This window comes from Plecotus auritus, assembly GCF_963455305.1.
Source record: "Plecotus auritus genome assembly, chromosome: 9".
NCBI lineage: Eukaryota > Metazoa > Chordata > Mammalia > Chiroptera > Vespertilionidae > Plecotus > Plecotus auritus.
The window spans coordinates 154,771,161-154,796,530 of NC_137783.1; the positions used below are offsets into that span (position 1 = coordinate 154,771,161).

The 25,370-nt window shown below is 66.9% G+C and overlaps 1 protein-coding gene across 1 annotated transcript; it reads right to left on the reverse strand.

Moving 5' to 3' along the window:
• Positions 1–93: 93 nt before the first annotated feature.
• On the reverse strand, positions 94–24,964 carry MUC6 (mucin 6, oligomeric mucus/gel-forming; the record flags this gene model as incomplete). Its single annotated transcript, XM_080640763.1, has 34 exons — positions 94–140; positions 2,310–2,503; positions 2,775–2,877; positions 3,268–3,306; positions 6,216–6,325; positions 12,856–13,083; positions 14,172–14,226; positions 14,691–14,753; positions 15,035–15,178; positions 15,337–15,493; positions 15,567–15,806; positions 15,887–16,072; positions 16,431–16,541; positions 16,641–16,782; positions 16,914–17,065; positions 17,418–17,527; positions 17,613–17,665; positions 17,745–17,994; positions 18,110–18,242; positions 18,340–18,434; positions 18,514–18,675; positions 18,876–19,013; positions 19,087–19,159; positions 19,270–19,374; positions 19,484–19,622; positions 19,757–19,877; positions 20,228–20,350; positions 20,467–20,674; positions 20,767–20,876; positions 20,945–21,035; positions 21,370–21,496; positions 21,596–21,839; positions 22,075–22,137; positions 24,904–24,964. 34 exons carry the CDS (start codon positions 24,962–24,964, stop codon positions 94–96), a joined length of 4,377 nt encoding a protein of 1,458 aa, XP_080496889.1.
• Between the last annotated feature and the right edge of the window lie 406 nt (positions 24,965–25,370).

Consider the following 25,370-nt stretch of genomic DNA (forward strand, 5'->3'; position numbering starts at 1 on the left):
GGCTTCCTTCCAGCACGGTGGTCCCAACGGGGTTTGTAGCACCGACTGCGCGGGGGAAGGCATGGGGGCGCTCTATAGGGTGTGTAGCTGACCTCACTCATCTTTGGGCTTCACTGTCGTGGCCAGGGACTGGTTCCCATCTGTGATTGGAGGGTTAAATGTGACCAGCAGAGAAGATTCTAGAAGGCAAGCTGGCCTCTTCCCTTTTGGCAGCCTTAGGCCGCCAGAGCCGCTGTCCCTGGGTCATAGCTGCAGCCAGAGCTGCAGACCGTGGCTGGCATGGGCGCAGGAGGCCACTCAGCACTCGGCTCTGGTGGTGGTCACCCCGTCCTGGCCGCCAACCTGCACGTCTGCACCCTGAGCTGGCCACCCAGGAGCCCAGCCAGCCAGGGCCCCTGTTCTGTGTGGGGCTGGTGCGCAGAGGGCGGCAGCTCAGCCTGGCAGGTGGCACCTGAGGGCCTAGGAGGAGCCAGGGCTTCGTTGGTTTCCCAGTTTCCCAGCAGGCACTGGGCACCCCGAGAGGCGCCTCAGACCCGCATGAGCCTGTGCTGTGGTGTGGGCCCCGGGGAGGCAGAGGCGCGGAGGCTCCCTCTGGGCCTGGGGCAGCCACACTGCAGGCACCCCACCGGGTTCCCACACCCACCGTCTGTGGCCCCCGCCCGCGTGCGTGCTCTGTGACCCACAGACACCCGAGTAACCAGCACCTCCGCGTGCGCCTGTGTCCAGGGGTCCTGGAGGGCACGAGGGGCCTTTCAGTTCCCCTTCAGTGTGTAGGTTAACCGCTGGCGGGGCTTCTGCTCAAGCTGCGGGTGGTGCGTGGTGCTCTGGCACTGCCATGTGGCCCGCCCGCCCGCCCGCCCGCGGGGTTCTCCTGGGTCTGTGTGCGCCCTCCCTGGAGCTACACCTAGGCTGAGGCCACTGTAGGAGCAGCCGCCATGAAGTGTGCTCCTCCCAGGGCCACACCAGGACCACGACAGGAACGGGTGTGTTGTCCCAGGAGGGACGGGGCAGTGACGGGAAGGTGGAGGGAAAGCCCCCACATGCAGCGGGAGGCCCGTCTTGGAGGCCTTGCTGGCCATGGACCCCGTGACGCGGCAGGGCGCCTGCCTGGGGTGGCTCGTCCTCCAGAGGAGCCGTCGCCAACCTTCCGGACCTCACGGACCACCAGTTGGCGACCGCGGCTCCAGAGTGTGGCTGCCCAGCCACGCAGAAGCTTCGGTGCGCTGGAGGGGACGTGCCTTCGCTCTGCACGGGGGTTCAGGGTGTATGGTTGAGCCTCTGGGGTTCTCCTGCTGGGCCCCCATCCAGCCTTGGCTCTCCTCTGGGCAGGACGTGTGGGGTAGTCTGCAGCCTGGAGGCCGCGGGTCTAAGCCAGGGGTCCTCAAACTACGGCCCGCGGGCCACATGCGGCCTGCCGAGGACATGGATCCGGCCCACCGGGTGCCGCTGCCTGTCCTGCTTAGCAGCCGACTCGTCGCAGGCCCGCAGTGCGCATAGGAATTTGTTCATAGTTTTTTTTTTAAACTATAGTCCGGCCCTCCCACGGTCTGAGGGACAGTGAACTGGCCCCCTATTTAAAAAGTTTGAGGACCCCTGGTCTAAGGGTTCCTCCTGGGGAACGAGCCTCCAGAGCTCACGGGGTGTGTGTGGGGCGGTGACCCCACCACAGACTGAGAGCAAGATCCCACAGGAGGGAGGCCCCCAGGAGAGTCCCGAGTGAGGGAGGGACCCTGGAGGTGGGCCCAAGGAGGGCGAGAGGGCCTGCGGGGGCGGGTCTGGCCGATGCCGCCCGGCCTCATGGGGCAGGTGGGGCTCGGGGCTCACGGGTGCCAAGGGGCATGGAGACGACAAGCAGAGCTCAGGGTGGCCTCGTGCCTTGACCAGGGCCAGTTTATTTGTCCTCTGTTCGCGGGGCTTTGTCGAGAGCAGCGCTGGGACCCCCGCCCCAGGGTGGGCTGTGTGGTGGGCAGGCTGGTACCCTCAATTCCCTTCCTGACTGCTCGGCCCCTCCCCTTGCTGCCTCTTCCCCGCTCATCGCTGCCCTTCCTCGGGCCCCAGCGTCCGGCTGGACAGGGCTGGGCAGCTGCCCTCCAAGGCCGGGAGGCAGTGTGGACGACTGGTGGGTGTGTTCTGAAAGGCTTGTGTCGGGTGGGCCAGGGTCTGTGGGACCCCTGCCCGGTAGGCCCTTCCTGCAGGTGCCTGGATGAGCTGCACCCCAAGGCTCTGAGGCCATGCCTAGAAAGGGGCTGCTAGGCACAGCAAGCGGGGGTGGGAGGGGTGGGGTTGGGAGCGGTGCTTCATCCTCTCACCGGCGGGGCTGGCCCCTGGTCTCTGCAGCGCCAGAGGCCACACGTGCAGCGTTTTGAACACTTGCAGCGTGAGCACCAGCTGCTTGCCCGGTGCTCCGGGGTCTGGACAGGGCAGTACCAGCTGCTTCTCATAGTAGCCGAGGGGGTGGCAGCAGCTGCAGAGGGTGTCCACTTGGTTGGTGTACGCGTTGAAACTAGAGAATCGACCGAGGGCACATGGTCAAGCCTGCGGCCTCGGGGAAGGATCTCCATTCCTCCCCAACCACCCAGACAAGGGCAGACGCCGGCAGGGGCCTCAGGGCGGGGCCTCTGTGGTTGACCTTCCCCCACTGTCGCTGTCGGGGGTCAGCTGCAAGGGTGGTTGAGACAGGGGCGGGAGATTCCGCTGGACCTGCCCGCCCACCCCTGGGAGCCTGTGTTGGGTAAGGCGGCTCCAAGCTGGGAGACTGCCCACTGACGGCTCACCTGGCCGAGGAGGCGCACACACCCTCGCAGCGGGTCACGGTCACGTTGGCTGTGCACCCCTGGTAAGTGACCTCCTCCTCCAGCTCCCGCACTCGGCAGACCTCTGAGAAGTGCGGGCAGGCAGTGAGACGCCAGCCCCAGAGCCAGGTGACGGGGCGGCGCCTCCGGGGTCTGTACCCCGGCCCTCAGGAGTGGGGCTGGCGGGCCTGCGGGCTCTGGGCCTGCGCCCCTCAAGCCCTGTCCGTGTGGGGCGGGCAGTGACGCCGGCCCAGGGAGCCAGGAGGTGAGAGGAGACGGGGCCCGTGGGGGCCGGACGGCACTTACCTGGCCCCCCCTATGCTGTCTCTCCTTGTCCGAGCCCCACGGATCTCAGACCTCACCCCGGGAATAAAGCCTGCTGGTCTCCCCGAGGTCCAAGGCTGTCTCGGGATGAGGCCGAGTCCCACGCTGCTCCCCGCCTCCCCAGCCACCTCCCCTCCCAGCTGATACCTACCTGCGGGCATAGGTGTGTCAGGTGTGCTGGGCTCCGAACCTGCGGGAGGGACGAGGAGAGGCCATCAGTGTCACCATGTGGGAGCTTCCCGCAGGCTCTGTGGTCCCTGAGGGGACCCGTGAGCTCTGACCTGCACCTGGGCCGTTTCCAGGAGAAACGTGTCACTGTGAACCGTCCTGCCTGGGGCTTGTGAGGGGAGCCCAGGCCAGGCAATGGTTGCCGTGGAGGAACACCCAAGAGGGAGAGGATGCTGGGGAGGAGGGAGGAGGATGCTGGGGAGGGGGGAGGAGGATGCTGGGGAGGAGGGAGGAGGATGCTGGGGAGGAGGGAGAGGGGATGCTGGGGAGGAGGGAGGAGGATGCTGGGGAGGAGGGAGAGGGGATGCTGGGGAGGAGGGAGGAGGATGCTGGGGAGGAGGGAGGAGGATGCTGGGGAGGAGGGAGAGGGGATGCTGGGGAGGAGGGAGGAGGATGCTGGGGAGGAGGGAGGAGGATGCTGGGGAGGAGGGAGGAGGATGCTGGGGAGGAGGGAGAGGGGATGCTGGGGAGGAGGGAGGAGGATGCTGGGGAGGAGGGAGAGGGGATGCTGGGGAGGAGGGAGGAGGATGCTGGGGAGGAGGGAGGAGGATGCTGGGGAGGAGGGAGAGGGGATGCTGGGGAGGAGGGAGGAGGATGCTGGGGAGGAGGGAGGAGGATGCTGGGGAGGAGGGAGAGGGGATGCTGGGGAGGAGGGAGGAGGATGCTGGGGAGGAGGGAGAGGGGATGCTGGGGAGGAGGGAGAGGGGATGCTGGGGAGGAGGGAGGATGCTGGGGAGGAGGGAGGATGCTGGGGAGGAGGGAGAGGGGATGCTGGGGAGGAGGGAGGATGCTGGGGAGGAGGGAGAGGGGATGCTGGGGAGGAGGGAGGATGCTGGGGAGGAGGGAGGAGGATGCTGGGGAGGAGGGAGAGGGGATGCTGGGGAGGAGGGAGAGGGGATGCTGGGGAGGAGGGAGGAGGATGCTGGGGAGGAGGGAGAGGGGATGCTGGGGAGGAGGGAGAGGGGATGCTGGGGAGGAGGGAGGATGCTGGGGAGGAGGGAGAGGGGATGCTGGGGAGGAGGGAGAGGGGATGCTGGGGAGGAGGGAGGGTGCTGGGGAGGAGGGAGGAGGATGCTGGGGAGGAGGGAGAGGGGATGCTGGGGAGGAGGGAGGATGCTGGGGAGGAGGGAGGAGGATGCTGGGGAGGAGGGAGAGGGGATGCTGGGGAGGAGGGAGGATGCTGGGGAGGAGGGAGAGGGGATGCTGGGGAGGAGGGAGGAGGATGCTGGGGAGGAGGGAGGAGGATGCTGGGGAGGAGGGAGGAGGATGCTGGGGAGGAGGGAGAGGGGTTGCTGGGGAGGAGGGAGGATGCTGGGGAGGAGGGAGGATGCTGGGGAGGAGGGAGGAGGATGCTGGGGAGGAGGGAGGAGGATGCTGGGGAGGAGGGAGGAGGAAGCTAGAGAGGATGCTGGGGAGGAGGGAGAGGGGATGCTGGGGAGGAGGGAGGAGGAAGCTAGAGAGGATGCTGGGGAGGAGGGAGGAGGATGCTGGGGAGGAGGGAGGAGGAAGCTAGAGAGGATGCTGGGGAGGAGGGAGGAGGATGCTGGGGAGGAGGGAGGAGGAAGCTAGAGAGGATGCTGGGGAGGAGGGAGGAGGATGCTGGGGAGGAGGGAGGAGGAAGCTAGAGAGGATGCTGGGGAGGAGGAAGAAGGAAGCTAGAGAGGATGCTGGGGAGGAGGAAGAAGGAAGCTAGAGAGGATGCTGGGGAGGAGGGAGAGAGGAACTGACGCCCTGTCAAGGAGGGTTGAGAACAGGTACCAAGGGTGGGAGAACACAAGGCATAGAACAGGACAGAGAGCAGAGGTATGGGGAAGCGTGGTGGGGGACATGAGACCCAGACCCCCTCACGGCACAGCTGGGGACACCCAGAGCACACAGCTGGTCAGAGGCTGAGCTGGCTCTCCAACTTGGTGCACCACGCCCCAGGCGGCCTTGCTGTGCCGGAGAGGAGAGGGCTTCAGGGGCAGGAAAGGAGGCCTGCTCACCTCCAGCACAGCAGTGAGCCAGGTGTGATGTGAGCACAGGGAGGGGGACAGAGGAGGGAGGGGACGAGGAAGCCCAAGGGGTCATCAGGCAGGGTAAGTGGTCAGGAAAAGGTGGGGGCTCCATGAGAGCGTCCCAGAGTGCTGCCCAGTAGAGAGCCTAGGCTTGGAGGAGGCAGTGCACGGGGTCATTAATTAGGCTGTGGAGACAGCACTCACTGGAGAAGCTGGGCCCGGATGTGAGGAGAGAGGAGGCGGAGGACCGTGATGTGGGGGAGGAGGAGCTTCTGTGCGCAGTGATGGAGCTGGTCAGGAAGACAGTGGTCAGCAGTCCAGTGGTCCCAGGATGCTTGGTAGTGAGGTTCGTGGCTGGAGAACTTTGAATGGATGTCACCCCCAGCGTGGATGACATGAGGCTGGGCGTAGGAACTCGGGTGGTGAGAGAAGTGGATTGTGAGGTGGTGGAGACTGAAACCGTGGGAGCAAAGTGAGTGGTGAAGGGAGTATGTGGACCGTTGGGTGTGGCCGAGGCCGTGGCTGTGTGTGTCCCCGGGCTCCCGGTGCCTCTACTGGTGGTCTTGGGGGAGATGGTGGTGCGTGGAGCAGATGTGGTCACAGAGTGGGCAGGTGCGGAAGGGTGTGAGACGAGGGAGGTGGAGGTTTTGGCTGTGCTGACAGAGTGAGGGGCTTGGGTGGTTCCTCTTGTGGTTGTTGTCCACGGCGGTGTGGAGGGTGAGAGCACTGTGCCTGTGGCAGGGACGTGTGTGGATGATAGAGAGGAGCCCGCTGGCCTTGCAGTAGAGATGTAAGGAGAGTGGGTCTCGGGTTGTGTTGGGGTGATCACTCTGTGAGAAGTGGGAGTGACAGAGAAGGTGGCAGAGTTTGGGACCTGAGTGGATTGAGTGGTCTTGGATGGAGATGCGGTTGGGAAGGTGGTGGTGGTCCGGAATGATGTTCCGGTGGGCGGCCCTGTAATGTGGGAGGTGGTGGACACGGAACCTGTGGGGGGCGGAGTGAGAAGTGAAGGGAGTATATGGCCCGTTGGGTGTGGCCGAGGCCGTGGCTGTTTGTGTGCCGGGGCTCCCGGTGCCTCTACTGGTGGTCTTGGGGGAGATGGTGGTGTGTGGAGCAGATGTGGTCCCAGAGTGGGTAGGTGCGGAGGGGTGTGAGACGAGGGAGGTGGAGGTTTTGGCTGTGCTGACAGAGTGAGGAGCTTGGGTGGTTCCTCTTGTGGTCGTTGTCCACGGGGGTGTGGAGGGTGAGAGCACTGTGCCTGTGGCAGGATCGTGTGTGGATGGTGGAGAGGAGCCCGCTGGCCTTGCAGTAGAGATGTAAGGAGAGTGGGTCTCGGGTTGTGTTGGGGTGATCACTCTGTGAGAAGTGGGAGTGACAGAGAAGGTGGCAGAGTTTGGGACCTGAGTGGATTGAGTGGTCTTGGATGGAGATGCGGTTGGGAAGGTGGTGGTGGTCCGGAAGGATGTTCCGGTGGGCGGCCCTGTAATGTGGGAGGTGGTGGACACGGAACCTGTGGGGGCGGAGTGAGAAGTGAAGGGAGTATGTGGCCCGTTGGGTGTGGCCGAGGCCGTGGCTGTGTGTGTCCCTGGGCTCCCGGTGCCTCTACTGGTGGTCTTGGGTGAGATGGTGGTGCGTGGAGCAGATGTGGTCCCAGAGTGGGCAGGTGCGGAGGGGTGTGAGACGAGGGAGGTGGAGGTTTTGGCTGTGCTGACAGAGTGAGGGGCTTGGGTGGTTCCTCTGGTGCTCATTGTCCACGGCGGTGTGGAGGGTGAGAGCACTGTGCCTGTGGCAGGGACGTGTGTGGATGGTGGAGAGGAGCCCGCTGGCCTTGCAGTAGAGATGTAAGGAGAGTGGGTCTCGGGTTGTGTTGGGGTGATCACTCTGTGAGAAGTGGGAGTGACAGAGAAGGTGGCAGAGTTTGGGACCTGAGTGGATTGAGTGGTCTTGGATGGAGATGCGGTTGGGAAGGTGGTGGTGGTCCGGAAGGATGTTCCGGTGGGCAGCCCTGTAATGTGGGAGGTGGTGGACACGGAACCTGTGGGGGCGGAGTGAGAAGTGAAGGGAGTATGTGGCCCGTTGGGTGTGGCCGAGGCCGTGGCTGTTTGTGTGCCGGGGCTCCCGGTGCCTCTACTGGTGGTCTTGGGGGAGATGGTGGTGCGTGGAGCAGATGTGGTCCCAGAGTGGGCAGGTGCGGAGGGGTGTGAGACGAGGGAGGTGGAGGTTTTGGCTGTGCTGACAGAGTGAGGGGCTTGGGTGGTTCCTCTTGTGGTCGTTGTCCACGGCGGTGTGGAGGGTGAGAGCACTGTGCCTGTGGCAGGGACGTGTGTGGATGGTGGAGAGGAGCCCGCTGGCCTTGCAGTAGAGATGTAAGGAGAGTGGGTCTCTGGGTGTGTTGGGGGTGATCACTCTGTGAGAAGTGGGAGTGACAGAGAAGGTGGCAGAGTTTGGGACCTGAGTGGATTGAGTGGTCTTGGATGGAGATGCGGTTGGGAAGGTGGTGGTGGTCCGGAAGGATGTTCCGGTGGGCGGCCCTGTAATGTGGGAGGTGGTGGACACGGAACCTGTGGGGGCGGAGTGAGAAGTGAAGGGAGTATGTGGCCCGTTGGGTGTGGCCGAGGCCGTGGCTGTGTGTGTCCCTGGGCTCCCGGTGCCTCTACTGGTGGTCTTGGGTGAGATGGTGGTGCGTGGAGCAGATGTGGTCCCAGAGTGGGCAGGTGCGGAGGGGTGTGAGACGAGGGAGGTGGAGGTTTTGGCTGTGCTGACAGAGTGAGGGGCTTGGGTGGTTCCTCTGGTGCTCATTGTCCACGGGGGTGTGGAGGGTGAGAGCACTGTGCCTGTGGCAGGGACGTGTGTGGATGGTGGAGAGGAGCCCGCTGGCCTTGCAGTAGAGATGTAAGGAGAGTGGGTCTCTGGTTGTGTTGGGGTGATCACTCTGTGAGAAGTGGGAGTGACAGAGAAGGTGGCAGAGTTTGGGACCTGAGTGGATTGAGTGGTCTTGGATGGAGATGCGGTTGGGAAGGTGGTGGTGGTCCGGAATGATGTTCCGGTGGGCGGCCCTGTAATGTGGGAGGTGGTGGACACGGAACCTGTGGGGGCGGAGTGAGAAGTGAAGGGAGTATATGGCCCGTTGGGTGTGGCCGAGGCCGTGGCTGTTTGTGTGCCGGGGCTCCCGGTGCCTCTACTGGTGGTCTTGGGGGAGATGGTGGTGTGTGGAGCAGATGTGGTCCCAGAGTGGGTAGGTGCGGAGGGGTGTGAGACGAGGGAGGTGGAGGTTTTGGCTGTGCTGACAGAGTGAGGGGCTTGGGTGGTTCCTCTTGTGGTCATTGTCCACGGCGGTGTGGAGGGTGAGAGCACTGTGCCTGTGGCAGGGACGTGTGTGGATGGTGGAGAGGAGCCCGCTGGCCTTGCAGTAGAGATGTAAGGAGAGTGGGTCTCTGGTTGTGTTGGGGTGATCACTCTGTGAGAAGTGGGAGTGACAGAGAAGGTGGCAGAGTTTGGGACCTGAGTGGATTGAGTGGTCTTGGATGGAGATGCGGTTGGGAAGGTGGTGGTGGTCCGGAAGGATGTTCCGGTGGGCGGCCCTGTAATGTGGGAGGTGGTGGACACGGAACCTGTGGGGGCGGAGTGAGAAGTGAAGGGAGTATGTGGCCCGTTGGGTGTGGCCGAGGCCGTGGCTGTGTGTGTCCCCGGGCTCCCGGTGCCTCTACTGGTGGTCTTGGGTGAGATGGTGGTGCGTCGAGCAGATGTGGTCCCAGAGTGGGCAGGTGCGGAGGGGTGTGACACGAAGGAGGTGGAGGTTTTGGCTGTGCTGACAGAGTGAGGAGCTTGGGTGGTTCCTCTTGTGGTCGTTGTCCACGGGGGTGTGGAGGGTGAGAGCACTGTGCCTGTGGCAGGATCGTGTGTGGATGGTGGAGAGGAGCCCGCTGGCCTTGCAGTAGAGATGTAAGGAGAGTGGGTCTCGGGTTGTGTTGGGGTGATCACTCTGTGAGAAGTGGGAGTGACAGAGAAGGTGGCAGAGTTTGGGACCTGAGTGGATTGAGTGGTCTTGGATGGAGATGCGGTTGGGAAGGTGGTGGTGGTCCGGAAGGATGTTCCGGTGGGCGGCCCTGTAATGTGGGAGGTGGTGGACACGGAACCTGTGGGGGCGGAGTGAGAAGTGAAGGGAGTATGTGGCCCGTTGGGTGTGGCCGAGGCCGTGGCTGTGTGTGTCCCTGGGCTCCCGGTGCCTCTACTGGTGGTCTTGGGTGAGATGGTGGTGCGTGGAGCAGATGTGGTCCCAGAGTGGGCAGGTGCGGAGGGGTGTGAGACGAGGGAGGTGGAGGTTTTGGCTGTGCTGACAGAGTGAGGGGCTTGGGTGGTTCCTCTGGTGCTCATTGTCCACGGCGGTGTGGAGGGTGAGAGCACTGTGCCTGTGGCAGGGACGTGTGTGGATGGTGGAGAGGAGCCCGCTGGCCTTGCAGTAGAGATGTAAGGAGAGTGGGTCTCGGGTTGTGTTGGGGTGATCACTCTGTGAGAAGTGGGAGTGACAGAGAAGGTGGCAGAGTTTGGGACCTGAGTGGATTGAGTGGTCTTGGATGGAGATGCGGTTGGGAAGGTGGTGGTGGTCCGGAAGGATGTTCCGGTGGGCGGCCCTGTAATGTGGGAGGTGGTGGACACGGAACCTGTGGGGGCGGAGTGAGAAGTGAAGGGAGTATGTGGCCCGTTGGGTGTGGCCGAGGCCGTGGCTGTTTGTGTGCCGGGGCTCCCGGTGCCTCTACTGGTGGTCTTGGGGGAGATGGTGGTGCGTGGAGCAGATGTGGTCCCAGAGTGGGCAGGTGCGGAGGGGTGTGAGACGAGGGAGGTGGAGGTTTTGGCTGTGCTGATAGAGTGAGGGGCTTGGGTGGTTCCTCTTGTGGTCGTTGTCCACGGCGGTGTGGAGGGTGAGAGCACTGTGCCTGTGGCAGGGACGTGTGTGGATGGTGGAGAGGAGCCCGCTGGCCTTGCAGTAGAGATGTAAGGAGAGTGGGTCTCTGGTTGTGTTGGGGTGATCACTCTGTGAGAAGTGGGAGTGACAGAGAAGGTGGCAGAGTTTGGGACCTGAGTGGATTGAGTGGTCTTGGATGGAGATGCGGTTGGGAAGGTGGTGGTGGTCCGGAAGGATGTTCCGGTGGGCGGCCCTGTAATGTGGGAGGTGGTGGACACGGAACCTGTGGGGGCGGAGTGAGAAGTGAAGGGAGTATGTGGCCCGTTGGGTGTGGCCGTGGCTGTTTGTGTGCCGGGGCTCCCGGTGCCTCTACTGGTAGTCTTGGGGGAGATGGTGGTGCGTGGAGCAGATGTGGTCCCAGAGTGGGCAGGTGCGGAGGGGTGTGAGACGAGGGAGGTGGAGGTTTTGGCTGTGCTGACAGAGTGAGGGGCTTGGGTGGTTCCTCTTGTGGTCGTTGTCCACGGCGGTGTGGAGGGTGAGAGCACTGTGCCTGTGGCAGGGACGTGTGTGGATGGTGGAGAGGAGCCCGCTGGCCTTGCAGTAGAGATGTAAGGAGAGTGGGTCTCTGGGTGTGTTGGGGTGATCACTCTGTGAGAAGTGGGAGTGACAGAGAAGGTGGCAGAGTTTGGGACCTGAGTGGATTGAGTGGTCTTGGATGGAGATGCGGTTGGGAAGGTGGTGGTGGTCCGGAAGGATGTTCCGGTGGGCGGCCCTGTAATGTGGGAGGTGGTGGACACGGAACCTGTGGGGGCGGAGTGAGAAGTGAAGGGAGTATGTGGCCCGTTGGGTGTGGCCGAGGCCGTGGCTGTGTGTGTCCCCGGGCTCCCGGTGCCTCTACTGGTGGTCTTGGGTGAGATGGTGGTGCGTGGAGCAGATGTGGTCCCAGAGTGGGCAGGTGCGGAGGGGTGTGAGACGAGGGAGGTGGAGGTTTTGGCTGTGCTGACAGAGTGAGGGGCTTGGGTGGTTCCTCTGGTGCTCATTGTCCACGGCGGTGTGGAGGGTGAGAGCACTGTGCCTGTGGCAGGGACGTGTGTGGATGGTGGAGAGGAGCCCGCTGGCCTTGCAGTAGAGATGTAAGGAGAGTGGGTCTCGGGTTGTGTTGGGGTGATCACTCTGTGAGAAGTGGGTGTGACAGAGGAGGTGGCAGAGTTTGGGACCTGAGTGGATTGAGTGGTCTTGGATGGAGATGCGGTTGGGAAGGTGGTGGTGGTCCGGAAGGATGTTCCGGTGGGTGGACCTGTAATGTGGGAGGTGGTGGACACGGAACCTGTGGGGGCGGAGTGTGAAGTGAAGGGAGTATGTGGCCCATTGGGTGTGGCCGAGGCCGTGGCTGTGTGTGTGCCGGGGCTTCCGGTGCCTCTACTGGTGGTCTTAGGGGAGATGGTGGTGCGTGGAGCAGATGTGGTCCCAGAGTGGGCAGGTGCGGAAGGGTGTGACACGAGGGAGGTGGAGGTTTTGGCTGTGCTGACAGAGTGAGGGGCTTGGGTGGTTCCTCTTGTGGTCGTTGTCCACGGGGGTGTGGAGGGTGAGAGCACTGTGCCTGTGGCAGGGACGTGTGTGGATGGTGGAGAGGAGCCCGCTGGCCTTGCAGTAGAGATGTAAGGAGAGTGGGTCTCTGGTTGTGTTGGGGTGGTCACTCTCCGAGAAGTGGGAGTGACAGAGGAGGTGGCAGAGTTTGGGACCTGAGTGGATTGAGTGGTCTTGGATGGAGATGGGGTTGGGAAGGTGGTGGTGGTCCGGAATGATGTTCCGGTGGGCGGCCCTGTAATGTGGGAGGTGGTGGACACGGAACCTGTGGGGGCGGAGTGAGAAGTGGAGGGAGTATGTGGCCCGTTGGGTGTGGCCCTGGTTGACCTGGTCCCTGGGCTTGTGTGTGCTGTGCTGTGGCCTGAGGTGCTCCCTGGTGATCCTATGGTGGTTCCTTCGGTTTGGTGGGGCGTCGAGTGGCCTGTGGAAAGCGTGACGTGTTAATTGGTTGGTACGTCATCTGTGCCCGGGGACGGGGTCTCCCACCTGGGGTTGTGCTCCCCACGCTGGGCTTCCCCTGCGCCTAGCGGTCCCCTGTGTGTCCTGAGTCTGCTCATTTCGGTTCTCGCGTTTGTGTTTCTCTCCTGCAGGCATGGATGGCCCCTCTCTTTCCCCGTACTCAGCCTGGCTGTGATGGGCTTCCGGTACTGATGGGCTCCTTCCTGGGGGAATCTTTCTGGAATTTGGATGTGTGGCCCTGATTTCAGCCCTGGTCACTCCCCTCTAGATCCAGGGCCTTTGGGACCTGTGGCGTCGCCAGGGCCCTGTCCTCACCGTGTGTGGGGGCAGCCGTGGTGGGTGGGCGTGTGGGCACTGTGGCGGGGAGAGGTGCAGAGAGCACGTGGTTAGCTGTAGGCTCAGGCTGGTGCTGTGCTCGCTGCCTCCGCGGCCCCCCTGTTGGGTTGGAGGCGTCCCCTCCTGGGGCTCTGTGGCCTCCTCTTATACGTGATTCTGCAGTCTGGGCTCGGCGCCGGAGCACCTGTGCTGTCTCCCCTCTGTGTGGACCTGCTTGGGGTAGCCTTACCTTGGGGGGACGCTGTGGTGGGTTCTGGTGTGGTTGGTGTTGGCCAAGCCGCCGTGGTGCGCACTGTGGACCGAGCTGTGGATTGCGTGGCTGTGCTGAGCAGGGGCGCGGTGGGCTGAGTGGTAGCCTGAGTCACAGTAGGTCCTGTGGCTGTTGACCTGGGAGTGGCTGTGGGGGCTGGCCCTGACGTGGCTCGTGTGGTGACGGCGGAGGTCGTTCGAGGTGACCCTGCAGGGAACAGGGCCCAGCACATCCCACCGGACCATCTGCCCTCCCCTTTCCCTGCCCCACCTGTGCCACAGGAGCCTGGCCAGCGGGGCGCACTGAGCCCCCTCGGGTAGGGCGTGTGCCTTCCCCTCGCCGACACTCACATCCTTCCTCAGCTGACCTTGACTTGGGGCCTCAGTGCTTGTCCAGTGGCCACAGGCTCACTGGGCCGCTGGCTGGTCCTTCACCTGCCCTTGCTAGCAGGACCATGTCATGTCCCCTCATGGTCCCTGGGCAGCTGGCGGGGGGCTGCTGTGTGGGCTCCTGGGGGCTGGCCTATGCTCCCTACACCCGCAAGTCCCACATGCTTCGTAGTGACAGCGTCAGGCAGCCAGGATCCGCCACATCCCACAGCCAGCTTGTCCTTCAGCCCCACCTCCTGTGCCGAGCATCTGCTGCCCTCCCCGCACCCCAGGGAGCGTGTCTGATCGTCACGTGTTCCCGCCCCCACAGGGGGCCTCACCTCCCGAGGAGACGGTGGGTTCTGGCTGCGTGGTCGGGGCTGTCCCCGTCTGTGTGGAGGGGGGGGCCGAGGCCGTGGGGGTTGCAGGTGTGGCACGGGAGCTTGGTGAGGGTGCCGTGGAGCTGAGGGGCCCCGTGGTTCCTGGGGTGGCTGTGATGTTGGGGGTGGCCGAGGTAGGCCTGGCTTCTGTGGAGGGCGAGCCTGAGTGAGGCAGAAGGGCTGTGACTGTGGGCACAACCTTGGGGGGAGCCCCCTCTCTTGGCTGCTGAGCCATGTAGCCCCCCGCCCCCAGGTGGGCTGGCCAGGAGGCACAGGGTGGAAAGGCCTGTGCCCCGCTGAGGGCAACATCCGGTCCCTTTGGCCTTGCTGGGACAGTGGCCGTCCAGCCAGGAGCCACGCTTTCCATGCCCCTCCCCTCTGCTGTCCTGGTCAGCGCCGCTTGCTCCCGCCATGTGGGGCAGCCCAGGACAACCCAGGTGCACCCCAGCCTTGCCCACATGCCAGCCAGCGGCTGCAGGGATGGGCACAGGCTGGGCTGACGGTGCCCAGGGACAAGCCCGGGGAGAGCGCTGCTTCACCTTGGCACCTAGTGTGTGCGCAATCACCTGTGGTGGGCGGCAGCGGCGTGGTGGGCAGCGGCACTGCAAGAGGAAGCGTGGTCAGTGCTGTCACCGCGTGCCGCCCCTCCCGGTCCTGCCCTCCAGGCGTGTCCCTAGGCGGGCCCTGCTTCTCAGTCCTCCGCCCCCCTCCCCCCGGGGTCTTCTCTTCTCCCAGCACCACTGCCTAACTGTGGTGATGCCTGGCAGCCAGGATGCTGTCCAGCGTCCACCTGCGGTAGCTCCAGGCCAGCTGTCACCCACAGACCCAGTAGGCTGGCAGAGCCCGGGCCTGGGTTGCCCTGCAGCTGGGGGCTGGGTGTGGGCACGTTAGCATTTGGGGAGGGGAAGCCTGATGGTTTTCCCTTGGTGTTTGCTGTCTGGGGCATGGGGGTCCCAGCGCCTCAGGGGCACAGCTGGGGAGTAGGGTGCTGGAGAACTGGCCAGAGGTTTGTGCAGGGGCTCTGCTGTGGGGGCTGGGTGGGCATGGGGGCTGGGCCTGAGCTTACTGCACTGCACGCATGTCCCCTTGTCCTGGTCGAAGTACTCATCCTGGGAGCAGTTGTAGCAGCCTAGGGGGCGGGGCCGAGAGGGGCCAGCCCTCAGTGCCGGAGCCGGAGCCGGAGCCCCTCTTCAGGAGGCGTGGTTCCCGCCCTCTCTGTCCCCAGCCACTCCTGGCCTCTCCACCGAACTGCAGAGGCAGGTACCCCTTGTCCCCGACCCCAGCCACCCTGCACTGTGCCTGTCACAGTCCCCTGGCCCCAGCTGGGCCCTCGTCCACCATCCTGTCCTGATTCACCGGCCAGGAGGCCATCAGTCGTCTGGCCCAGCCCCGCCCTCTCCTCGCCCACACCTTCGATGTTGGTGCCTGGAAGACTCTGCAGCTGCTGGGGGCAGAGGCACGGCTGGTAGTGCCACGTGCAGTTGGTCTCCTGGGCGTGCTGGTACTGGCCGCCGCCCGTCCGCGTGTGCGAGTTGTAGAAGTCGCAGTAGATGGCTGGGAGGATGGGTGCCTGTCAGGCGGCCGTGAGCCCCCCGCACGGGCCTGGGAGGCTCAGGGTCCCTCTGCACGTCCCTCTGCAGGGCACAGCCTGCTGCCCGCCCGGGAGAGGTGCCGCCGCCACGGCTGCCCCCGCTGGGGGACAGGATACTCACGGCAGAAGTCGGGGGCCCTCCAGTCCACGCACACGCCCTTGTCCAGGCAGGCCTTGGCGTAGGCGGCCACAGCGTCGCACAGGCACTCACAGTCCCCACCCGTGTCGCACCCACACGTGTCGCGCACGCAGGCCTCGTAGTAGGGCAGGCGGTACACCTGCGGGAGCGGCCCTCAGCGTCTGCTGTCCACCGCCTGCTCAGGCCCGCCCCCGCCCCGCGGCGCAGCTCACCTGGCTGTGGCAGGCGGCGAAGGTCTGGCTGTTGATGATGCTGCACTTGCGCTCGGCCCAGGCGCGGCGGAAGGCGTTGAGGCTGCACGGGTCCAGCGTGAGCCTGGCGTCTCCGCACAGCGGGCTCTCCTTCCACGAATTCACAAACTCCAGCTCGCTGGACGCCACGTACTTGCTGCGGGTCTCAAAGTCGTCCTTCATGTTCCCGTTGTAGTTGCCGCACAAGCCGCACAGGGGGTCCTGCGGGGGCTGGTGTCAGGCGGGCAGGTGGGCGGCGGGCGCCGCCCCACCCCGGCGACCTGGGCAGTGGCGCGTGGTACCTGCGAGGCTCGCGAGATCTTGATGGAGACCGTCATGTGCTTGTTCCAGACGACGGTCAGGTTGTAGCTGCTGCCGATGGTGACGTCCAGTAGCAGGTGCAGGGAGCCAGCCCTGACCCGGAAGTACACCCGGGGGTCTGTCCCGCTGACCGTGTAGTTCCTGTCCGCCAGCACGATGGACAGGCCCTGTGGGGCAGGGCTGTCACCAGGCTGCCAGCCCCAAGCCTGGGGGCTGCCGAGTGCTGCCAGCTCTGCTCCCGCCCGTGCTCTCCTGCGGGGTGCCGTTAAGCACACAGCCGGATGGCGCCTGTGAGGGCCAGCTCTGGGCTGGGGCCTGTCCTCCCGAGCCTGCCTTCGGCGGGAGGACACTGAGCTGAGGACTGAGCCAGGCTTCTGGGAGACTCCCACCCCACAGCCAGCTCCGGGACCCTGCTGCCCGTTGTGTGGACGTGGAAGCAGAGGGGCAGCAAGCGCTGGCGGCACAGAGCGGCCCGGACCTGGCGCCGGGCGGCTGCCTTGACGGGACACCCACCAGCCCACTCACCCCCAGGGACATCCTGATGGCCCGGGAGCAGGTGACACCCGATTTCCCACACACGACGTTCTCCGTCAGGATCTTGAAGGTGGGCTGGGAGTCATTGGTGCCGCAGCCATCCTGTGGGGAGGGGGCGCTGAGGAGGAGCCCACCAGGAGCCCCCGAGTCCTCCCAGGGCCTCCTCGTGGCCCCTGTGGCCCCTCCCCTCCAGGGCCTCACCGTGGCCAGGATGTACTCGCAGCTGCCCTCGAACACGAAGCGCTGCCCGTCGAAGGTGACCACGTGGCCCTCCCCATAGAGCGTGCAGGTGGACGAGCAGTGGGCGCTCTGCTGGCACGTCCACTTCCCCCTCGAGCAGGTGCTGCCGGGAGCAGGGAGCTCTGGGTTCTGAGAGACCCGACCGCACCCACCCCTGCGGGATGCAGACTCCCAGCCCCATGGGACCCTGCGGACAGCCCTGTGCCAGGGGCCTGCAGGGTGGGGCTGGCTTACCAGGCCTTACAGTCGGTGTGGAGCTCGGCGCCCCGGGGGTAGGAGACCCCTGCAAACTCGCACGGGCACTCCTCGGGGGGCACGCACTGCCCGCTGGCGTTCTCGTAGAGCCCCTCGGCACAGACGCAGCCGGGCTCGCACTTGGTGGGCACCTGCAGGGCGGAGGTCAGCAGCCCCTGGGAGGTCTTCGGGAGACCCTCTGCCTCTGCATTCCTCCCAGACCCCTCCTGCACCACCTGCTCGGGGCCTTCCTCTCGGCAGCCTCCCTCAGGAAGGGTTCCGGTGCCTCCATGCCTCAGGCTGGCCTATTGTACCCCCGCCCCCTCCCCAAGTTGGGGGCCCCAGCCCACCTTCCTCAGGGAACCCCCAGACTGGGCCTCCCAGCCCCACTGGCCACGCCTCTCATGGACAGGGTTGGTGGATCCCCAGACCTGAGGATTCTGGACTTCCTTCCACGGCCCAGAGAGGCTGGGGGAGCCCTACCCCCACCCGCCCCAGCCTTACACAAGGGGTGCCCGTAGCCAGCATCTGGCACGTTGGGGCACAGGCCGCCCCAAACTTGTTCCTCGAGGACTGGCTGCAGGACTGGAACGTCTTGGGGGCTGAACAGGATGCTGCAGGGAAGGGGGCTGGTGAGGCGGGCTCAGCGGAGGCCAGGGCCCCGCGCGGTCCAGGTCGCTGCTCCGCTGCGCTACGTACCCAGGAGCATCGGCGGCCGCCCAGGGCAGCTCAGCCGCCCGTTGGAACAGTAGCTGCAAGAGAGGCCGTGTGAGGGGGTGGCCTGGGGCGCGGCTGCAGGGGGCGGGGCTGCCACCCGGGACCCTCACGCACCAGATGACGCCCTCGACCACAGTGGACTGGCCGGCCAGGATGAGCTTGCGGTTGTCCAGGAGGCAGGGGCACTGGGCCTTGCGCACGCACTCGGCCCTGTGGTCGAGGTAGGTGCCCTCGGGGCAGTTGCAGCCTTCCACGGGCACGGCGCTGGGGTGGCACTCGGCGGCGCGGTCCGACAGGGAGAAGCAGGTGCGGCCGCAGGCCCGGCTGTCGTAGCTGTAGGTCTGGTTGCCCGTGCAGGGGACGGCTGCGGGGAGCCTGGTGTCAGGATGGCTGGGCGGACCCTGGCCCGACCCAGTCACAGCCCCACCCTCCGCACGACCCCCGGCTCCCACCGCCCCGCCACGCCCGGCAGCACGCACTGCAGTTGTCCACGCTGCTCCTCCAGCCCCAGAGCGGGATGCCCCTGGAGGCGCAGGTGTGGGCGTAGGCCCCCAGGGCGGCACAGATGTGCGGGAAGGTCTCCTCGTAGTTGCAGGCCTGGTACACGCACCTCTGCGGGCAGACAGCAGCGTAGGCGCCCGCCATCCACACCCTGCCCCCGAGCTGCCCCACCCCGCAGCCCTCCTGGCCACGTGCCAGCCCCGCCTACCCTGTAGAAGGGCTTGGGGTTCACCACGGCGTGGCACCTCTCGAAGACCGTGCCCTTGTTCACCAGCACCGCACAGTGGGTCTCGGCGCACACCTCTGCGGGGACAGGCCCCGTGAGTCCCCGCGCCCCCAGCGTGGGTTTCCCGCCCGCCCCAGCCCTCCGGCCGGCACTCACTGTTGAGCTGGCTCATGGAGCAGGGGTCGGTCTCACGCTCCAGGGCAGCCGGGCAGTTCCCTGCCCGCCAGGAGTCCACGAAGAGCGAGGCCGTGCCCTCGGGGATGCCCATGCTGGTCGTGAAGTCGTCGGTCGTGTCCCCGTTGAAGTTGCCGCAGAGCCCTGAGCCGGCCAGGCCATGAGGGTGGGCGTCCCGCGTCCCAGGCCTGCCCCGCGGCCCCTAACCGTGCCCCGGGCAGGAGGCCAGCACCAGCCGCACCCCCTGGGGGCTGGCCCAGGCCCGGGGGCTGGGCCTGCTGGGTCCCCTGAGTCTCTGTGGGGCCCCTTCGTTTCCCGGGAGGTCGGGCCGGGCGGGGACTCACCTCGGGTCTGGCCTCTGAACTGAGGCCCGACGGTGATGTAGGCCTGGAACACAGGCTGCAGCTGCACCACCAGCTCCAGCCCGAAGGTGGTGGCCATCTGCAGGTGGGTGGACGTCTGCTTGAAGACCGTGATGTTGCCTGCGGGACAGGGGCTCAGCGGGTGGCGGCTCTGGGCCCGGCCCCCGGGGCGCAGGCAGGGGCTGCGACCTACCCGTCTTGTATGGCAGCCACTTGGCGTCTCCATTGTTGGCGACCACCTCATCCTGGGAAATCACGATCTTGTCCTGGAGGGAGGGCGCTGGGTCACTGGGGGCCGGAGCGGGTGGCTGGGCCGCGGCAGGGACCGTGTGCTCAGGCTGGGTAGGCGCGGTGGCGGCAGACGGGGCGGCCTTACCTGGCTGGACACGTAGATGAGGGCGACCAAGGAGGTCTCCGAATGCGAGTACCCAGACTTGTCGTAGGCGGCCATGAGGGAGCCCCCGTCGGGGAGCTGGGGGCTCTAGGGAGGACAGTAAGCACAGAGGGCCGGGGGCTGGTGGGGACCCCTCCTGGCGGGACCCCTTGTGAGGCCCCCACCCCATGGTGACCCCTCTTGGCGGGCCTCCCACCTGGAGGAGGGTGTAGGTGCAGGTGCCGTGGAAGCGGTAGGGCCTGGCGTCGAACGTGGTCACAAAGGAGCCGCCTTCCAGGGCGCAGCGCCGGGGGCAGGGCCGCTCCTCGCACTTCCAGCGCCCCATGGTGCACTGGCTGGGGGTGGGGAGGAGGACCCAGAGTGGTGGGGGCGCCCCCGGGTGTTCTGGGCCAGCAGAGCTGGCTGCCTCGGGCTGAGGCTGCCCCTGACCCCCGAGCCCCCATGTCCCCCCATCCCCTCCTGTCCTCACCAGGTGCGGCAGGCGTCGGCAGTGACCGCCCCGGGGGCGTAGGCCACGCCACCGAGCGTGCAGGGGCACTGGGCGACGGGCACGCAGGTGAGGTTTTTGGAAACGTCGTCGAGAACCATACCTGCAGGCAGGAGCTTCCTGGGGCTGCGTGGGGAGACCCCTCCCCTCCTGGGGCCTCCTGGCCTGTGCCCCAGGAGGGCTTGTCCCCCTTCACACCCTCAGTCCCGTGTGGGCCGCACAGTCGGCGTTCTGCCCCCGCGTGCCGACAGGCCCCCGCCCAGGACCCACCTCCTCCCAGTAGCCTCCTGGGCCCACCCCTGCAGGGATACCCCCTCCCTGTCCCGTGGATTAGCCCATGTGGCCGTGAGCACTTAAGGGGTGGCAGGGGTCCTGGTTCCAGTGAGCCAAGTGGGGCCACACGCTGGGTGGGTGGGGGCTCATCTGGAGGGTCCGAGGGGAGAGGTACGCCACCTTCCGGGCAGAAGCAGCCGAAGGTGCAGAAGCGGGCGCAGCTGTGCTGTGGGTTGGAGCAGGTCTTGACGCAGGCCTCGCCGCACTCCTGGTACACCTGGTTGGCCGGGCACTGGCCCACGGCTGTGTGTACACGGGGCCCTGGTGAGCAGGCAGGGAACCCTGGGGCCCTGCTCCCCCCAGCCCCTCCCCACCAGGCCTCCTGTCCCCGGCCCTCCCTGCAGCCTCCTAGGACTCACAGCAGAGGCCGGGCCTCCGCCAGCGGCTGACGGGCTGGCCGGCGAGGCTGCAGTGGCGCGAGTACTCGGAGAGCGTGGCGCAGGCGCAGCTCTGCTGGCCCGGCCGGGCACACGCGGCCACGTCGGCCTGGCAGCTCTGCACGAAGGGCTCCTTGGGCACGTTGCACTCGGGGGCCACCAGGGCCAGCAGCTGGGCGCAGGTCCGGGCCTGGGCAGAGGGCCATCGGTCACGGGGAGAAGGCCACGCCCCACACCCCGTGCTTCCACCTGGAAGGCTGCGCGGGCCCCGCCCTCACGTACGTGCTCTGCCTGCAGGCTCCGGGGGCCGGGGATGGCCTCATGGGTGCAGATCTCGTTGGGGTCGTCCAGCTTCTGGAGGGCGGCGTACTTGTGGGGCTCCAGGCGCGTGCCTGCAGGAGGTGGGGGGCAGGGTCAGCACCCGGGCTGGGCGCAGGGGGCCCCACCCGCCCCCACCTACCATCCTCGCTCAGAAACTCGTTGGTCTTCTCGCCGTCAAAGTTCCCGCAGAGCCCGCACATCCTGCCCATGTGCCTGTCCTCCACCAGGACCTGTGGGCGAGGGCGGGCGGTCGGCACACGGGGCGAGCGGGGAGGGGAGGGGCTCCCTGGGCCGGGGACCCCTCGCCCAGATGCAGAGACCGCGGATGCCTCACCGAATAGGTTGTGACCGCCCTCCCTCCCGGGACCTCTTTTCTTGCTGGATGGTCCTCACTTTCACATGGGGAAACTGAGCCTCCAGCAAAGCCCAGGCCCATCCGGGCTCCTGGCCGGAGTCCGCCAAGCTGAGGAGCTGGGGGACTGGTCAGGACCTCCCCCTCCGGGGGCAGCCCCCAGCCCTGCCCACCAACAGCTGCCGCAGGTGCAGCCCCCACTGCGTCCTCACCATGAGGTGGGCGCCGGGGCCCCACACCACCACCAGCTCCAGCTCCAGCTGCTTGGCCACCAGCCGCACGCTCTGGCCGAAGGGGGTGATCTGCAGCCCGTTGCTGGTGTAGGGCAGGCTGACGGCTCTGCAGGGGGGAGCGGTCAGCGGCTGCCCTCCGCCCTGGCCATTCCCTTGGCCCTGCCCCCTCCCCCGGCCCCGGCCCCAGCCCTGGTCCCCGACCAACCCCACGTCCTTGATGGATATGGCTCCCTGCTGCACCGTGACCACCGAGGCCCCCAGCTCCACGATGACCCGGGAGATGTCCCCGCCGGGCCCTCGCCGCAGCTGGACGCTGAAGGTGGGGGAGGAGGCGTCCGTGCAGATGGCCGCAAAGATGTAGTTGCAGGTCCCCTCGAAGTCATACACGTGGCCGTCGAAGGTGGAGAAGTGGCCGGTCCCCCACGTGGAGCACCAGCCCCTGCCGGGCGCTGTGGAGGGAGCCGGTGGGTCTCGGGGTTCTGGGTCCCCTGGCCGGCGGGGCCCCTGGGGATCCCATGCTCGTGACCTCCCAAGGTTCAGGCCCACTGAGCCTTACGGGAGAGCCAGCTGCTGCCAGCAGCCCCGCCCCCCGGGGGCCCCCAGCACAAGCCGGTCTCCCCAGGCCCCTGAGGTTGGATGTCCCTTGTGGGAAGCCCAGACCATGTTCAGAGCCTTGGTCCTCACCTGGCTGTGGGGAGTCCTTCAGCCCCTGGGGTCCTGGGTGGGCAAAGGAGGTGTCGTCCGGACCTGCGTGGACAGGGGCCATGTCAGTGCTGGGCCCGGCACCTCTGCTCCAGGGCACAGCCCGCCCCGGGTGCTCAGAGCCTGGCTGTGAGCAGGGCCCAGGGCTGGGCAACCACAGCGCTGGCACCAGGCCTGAGCCCAGCCCGCTGGGCCCTCCACACCCGTGTCTCCTGTTCGCTAGCTCGCTCGTTCACTTGCTCACCAGTTCCGCACCCTGCACGCAGCGAGCACCTGCTGTGGGCCTGTCCCCTGCCGGGTGCAGGAGACACAGTGGGCACGCGGTCCCTGCTCCTGAGAGCCCCAAGGAGGGCGAGGCGCGCACGCACGAGCACAGGCACGGCCAGTGAGCAGGGTCGGTCGTGCTGGGAGGATGGGAGGTCCCTGGAGAGGTTCCTGTGGCCGAGGGCCAGGCCTCAGGGCGGGTGGGTCCTCCACACTGGACACTAGCCCCTCTGGTGCCCTCTGGCCCCGGGGCATCTGCAGGTGTGCCCACAGGCTCCCATCACTGCACCCGGAGGCGCCAGGCCCTCAGGTCGGCAGGAGGGCCCGAGTGAGGGCGAAGCCTGTCGGCCCGGTGGCCCTGGGCAGGCTCTGTGGGTCTGGGTGGCGGGGCGGCCGGACTCCTGGGCTTCTGCACTGACCTCACTGGAGGGGGGTGGGGAGGCGAGGGGGAGCCCTGAGCTCAGAGGGGCAGGGGAGAGTGGGGAGGAGCTCGGCCAGGGGGCTCTATGGGATGAGACCCCTCTCTCCGCTGCACCCGTTTCCCCTTCAGCCCACCTGGTCTCCCTCTGGAGTCCCCCTGGCTCTGCAGACGCTCAGAGAGGCTGGGGCCCGAAAAGGGGCAGAGTTGCCCCGATCCGCCAGCCCCAGACGGTCCTGGGACTGTGGTGACCATGGCCAGAGAAGTGCCCTGGTGACATGGGTCACAGTGACCGCAGGGGCAGGAGGGTGACCCTGCTCAGGGCCTCCCCTCCCTGCGGCCCTCCCCTGCCCCTGCCCCCACTCCACCCGTCCTGGGCTGGAAGCAGCTCGAGGCGGTCCCTGCCTGCTCCCCCTTCGCCACGCTGGTCCCTGTCTACAGCGCGTCCCGGAGTGATGCCTGCTTCACGGCCGTGGAGTCCCGGCTGGGGTGGGAGGCACGGAGGCCGGTGGGGCGGTGACCCTGGGGCGGCCCTGCCCGCGGTGGTGATCAGGTGGGTCTGCGTCTCAGCTCACGTCTGTACCCCCAGAGGAGCGCTCCCAGTCCCGGGCCGCCTGGTGCTGCCTCCTCCAGCCCTGCCACGTCCTGTCCGTCACTGCGCGCTCCCCACGCGGGCTGGGCTTCGGGCTGGGCCTTGGCAGTGACCCTCACCCCACCTTGGCCGCGGGGGCTCCTTTGAAGACGCGCAGGAGGCCGGCCGTGCTTCCCACCACGGTCAGGGCAGGCACTGACCCCTGGCCGGACCCACGGAGCCGCAGGGCCGGCCTGGCAGCCTCAGCCCTGGCCCGGCCATGCGGGGCAGAGCACTCGCTGTCCTGCACGCTTGGCGGCCCCCCGCCCCTGCCTGTCCTCGCTCAGCACTGGCCCGGTTGGGGCCTTTCCCGGCCCCACAGTCTCAGGCCCCCAGGCCCCGGCTTCGGACCTCCTGCCCCTGGTCCAGGAGGGCAGGACCTGCCTCCGTCCCTCCCAGGCTGGCGGGAAGGTGGTGCTGAGGCTCAAGACCTGCCCCGCCCTCTGCTGCTCACACAGCCTGGACCCCTTGCCAGACCCGCAGCCTCCTCCCCTCCCCCAAGGGCTCCAGGGCTCCTCCCTCTTCCCCCAGGTTCTGGATCCAGGTCTGGGCCCCGGGGCCGGGAGGGGCCCAAGGAGGTGGGCTCAGCGGGGCAGGGGTCCTGAGGCTCAGGACAGGCGGTGCCTAGAAGGGGCGGGGCTTTGGGGGGGGCAGGGCGGCCCAGGGGACCTACTGGGCTGGTGTCTGCAGCCACCCCTGCACCTGGGCCCACTCCCTGCTCCCCCAAGGCTGGTGGGGACATGGGGCCACCAGGGAGGGGCCTGCGGGCCCAGGACCGAGGAGAGGAGTGGGAGTCCCAGGGCTCAGCCACCTGGGCTCACGTGGGCAGAGGAGCCACGGGCCTGGCGCCGGTCGGTGAGGAGGGCTGGGGCACGAGCGGTGCCAGGTGGGCGGAAGGGACGGGCGTGAGGGTGTACGGAGGGGGAAGGGGACCCTGCCCTGGGGTGGGTGGGTGGGACGATGGGCTTGTGGCTGCCACGTGAGGGGGGGATGTTGCCCCCACTTTCACAGAGGGGGAACCCGAGGCCCGTCGCTCGCAGCCAGGACCCACGGAGCTGGGCCTCCACCTGGGTTTTGTGGCCCCAGTGCCCACAGGCCCTGCATCCCTGTGGCTGCCCCTGGGGACCTGTGCCCCCTCAGGACCTGTTGGGGGGGGCGGTGCCAGCTGAGGGCTGAGCCTGAGCCCTGTCCACCCAGCTCGGGCCTGGCGCTCCGGCTGCGGAGGACACTGCGTGTCCCCGTGGGGCCCCTGCCCAGGCCCCGAGTCCGTCCTCTCGGGCACTCGGCCTTGGCACCCTCTGACCCTCGCTGGCTGGGGTGACCCAGGCCTTGGCCGGAGCAAGGAGGGGCCTCGCACCCACATCCTGGTGGCCGGCCCACTTCTGGCCGAGTCGGGGAGGTGAGAGGCCGGGGAGACGCTCCCGGGCCCGAGGTGGCCGGAGACATCTGGCTGTGCCCCGTGCGAGGCCGTGGCCCCCGCTCACCGGCGCCCACTCACCGGCGCCGAGCAGGGCTCCCCCGCAGGACAGCAGCAGCAGCAGCAGCCGAGGCCCCAGCATGGTGCGTGGAGAAGTGGTCGCCGCAGGACCCGGCCCCTCCCGCACTGACACCAGGCAGACTCGCTGCACCTGTGCACCTGAGCAGCGGCCTCCGACGCCTTATGTAGGGGCCCTGCCCTCGCCGTGCCGCCTGCGCCCCACCTCCCACGCGGCCAAACAGGATCTCGGGCGCTGCTTTATCAGGACTTGGGCTTCTCGGAAAGATTCTGAGGTCCTGGAGGTCCTGTGGCGTCAGCCGCCCCGTTATCGTGCACTTCCGGGCGGGGGGCTGGCACACGTCCCGTTTGCTCCAGGCGGGGATTGCCAGGGGCCAGTCTGAGGGACGGTTCCGGGGGGATAGTCTGGGGGGACAGTTCGGGGTCAGCGTGGGCACCGTCAGCCGCAACCCAGGAGCCCAGAGGGGCTT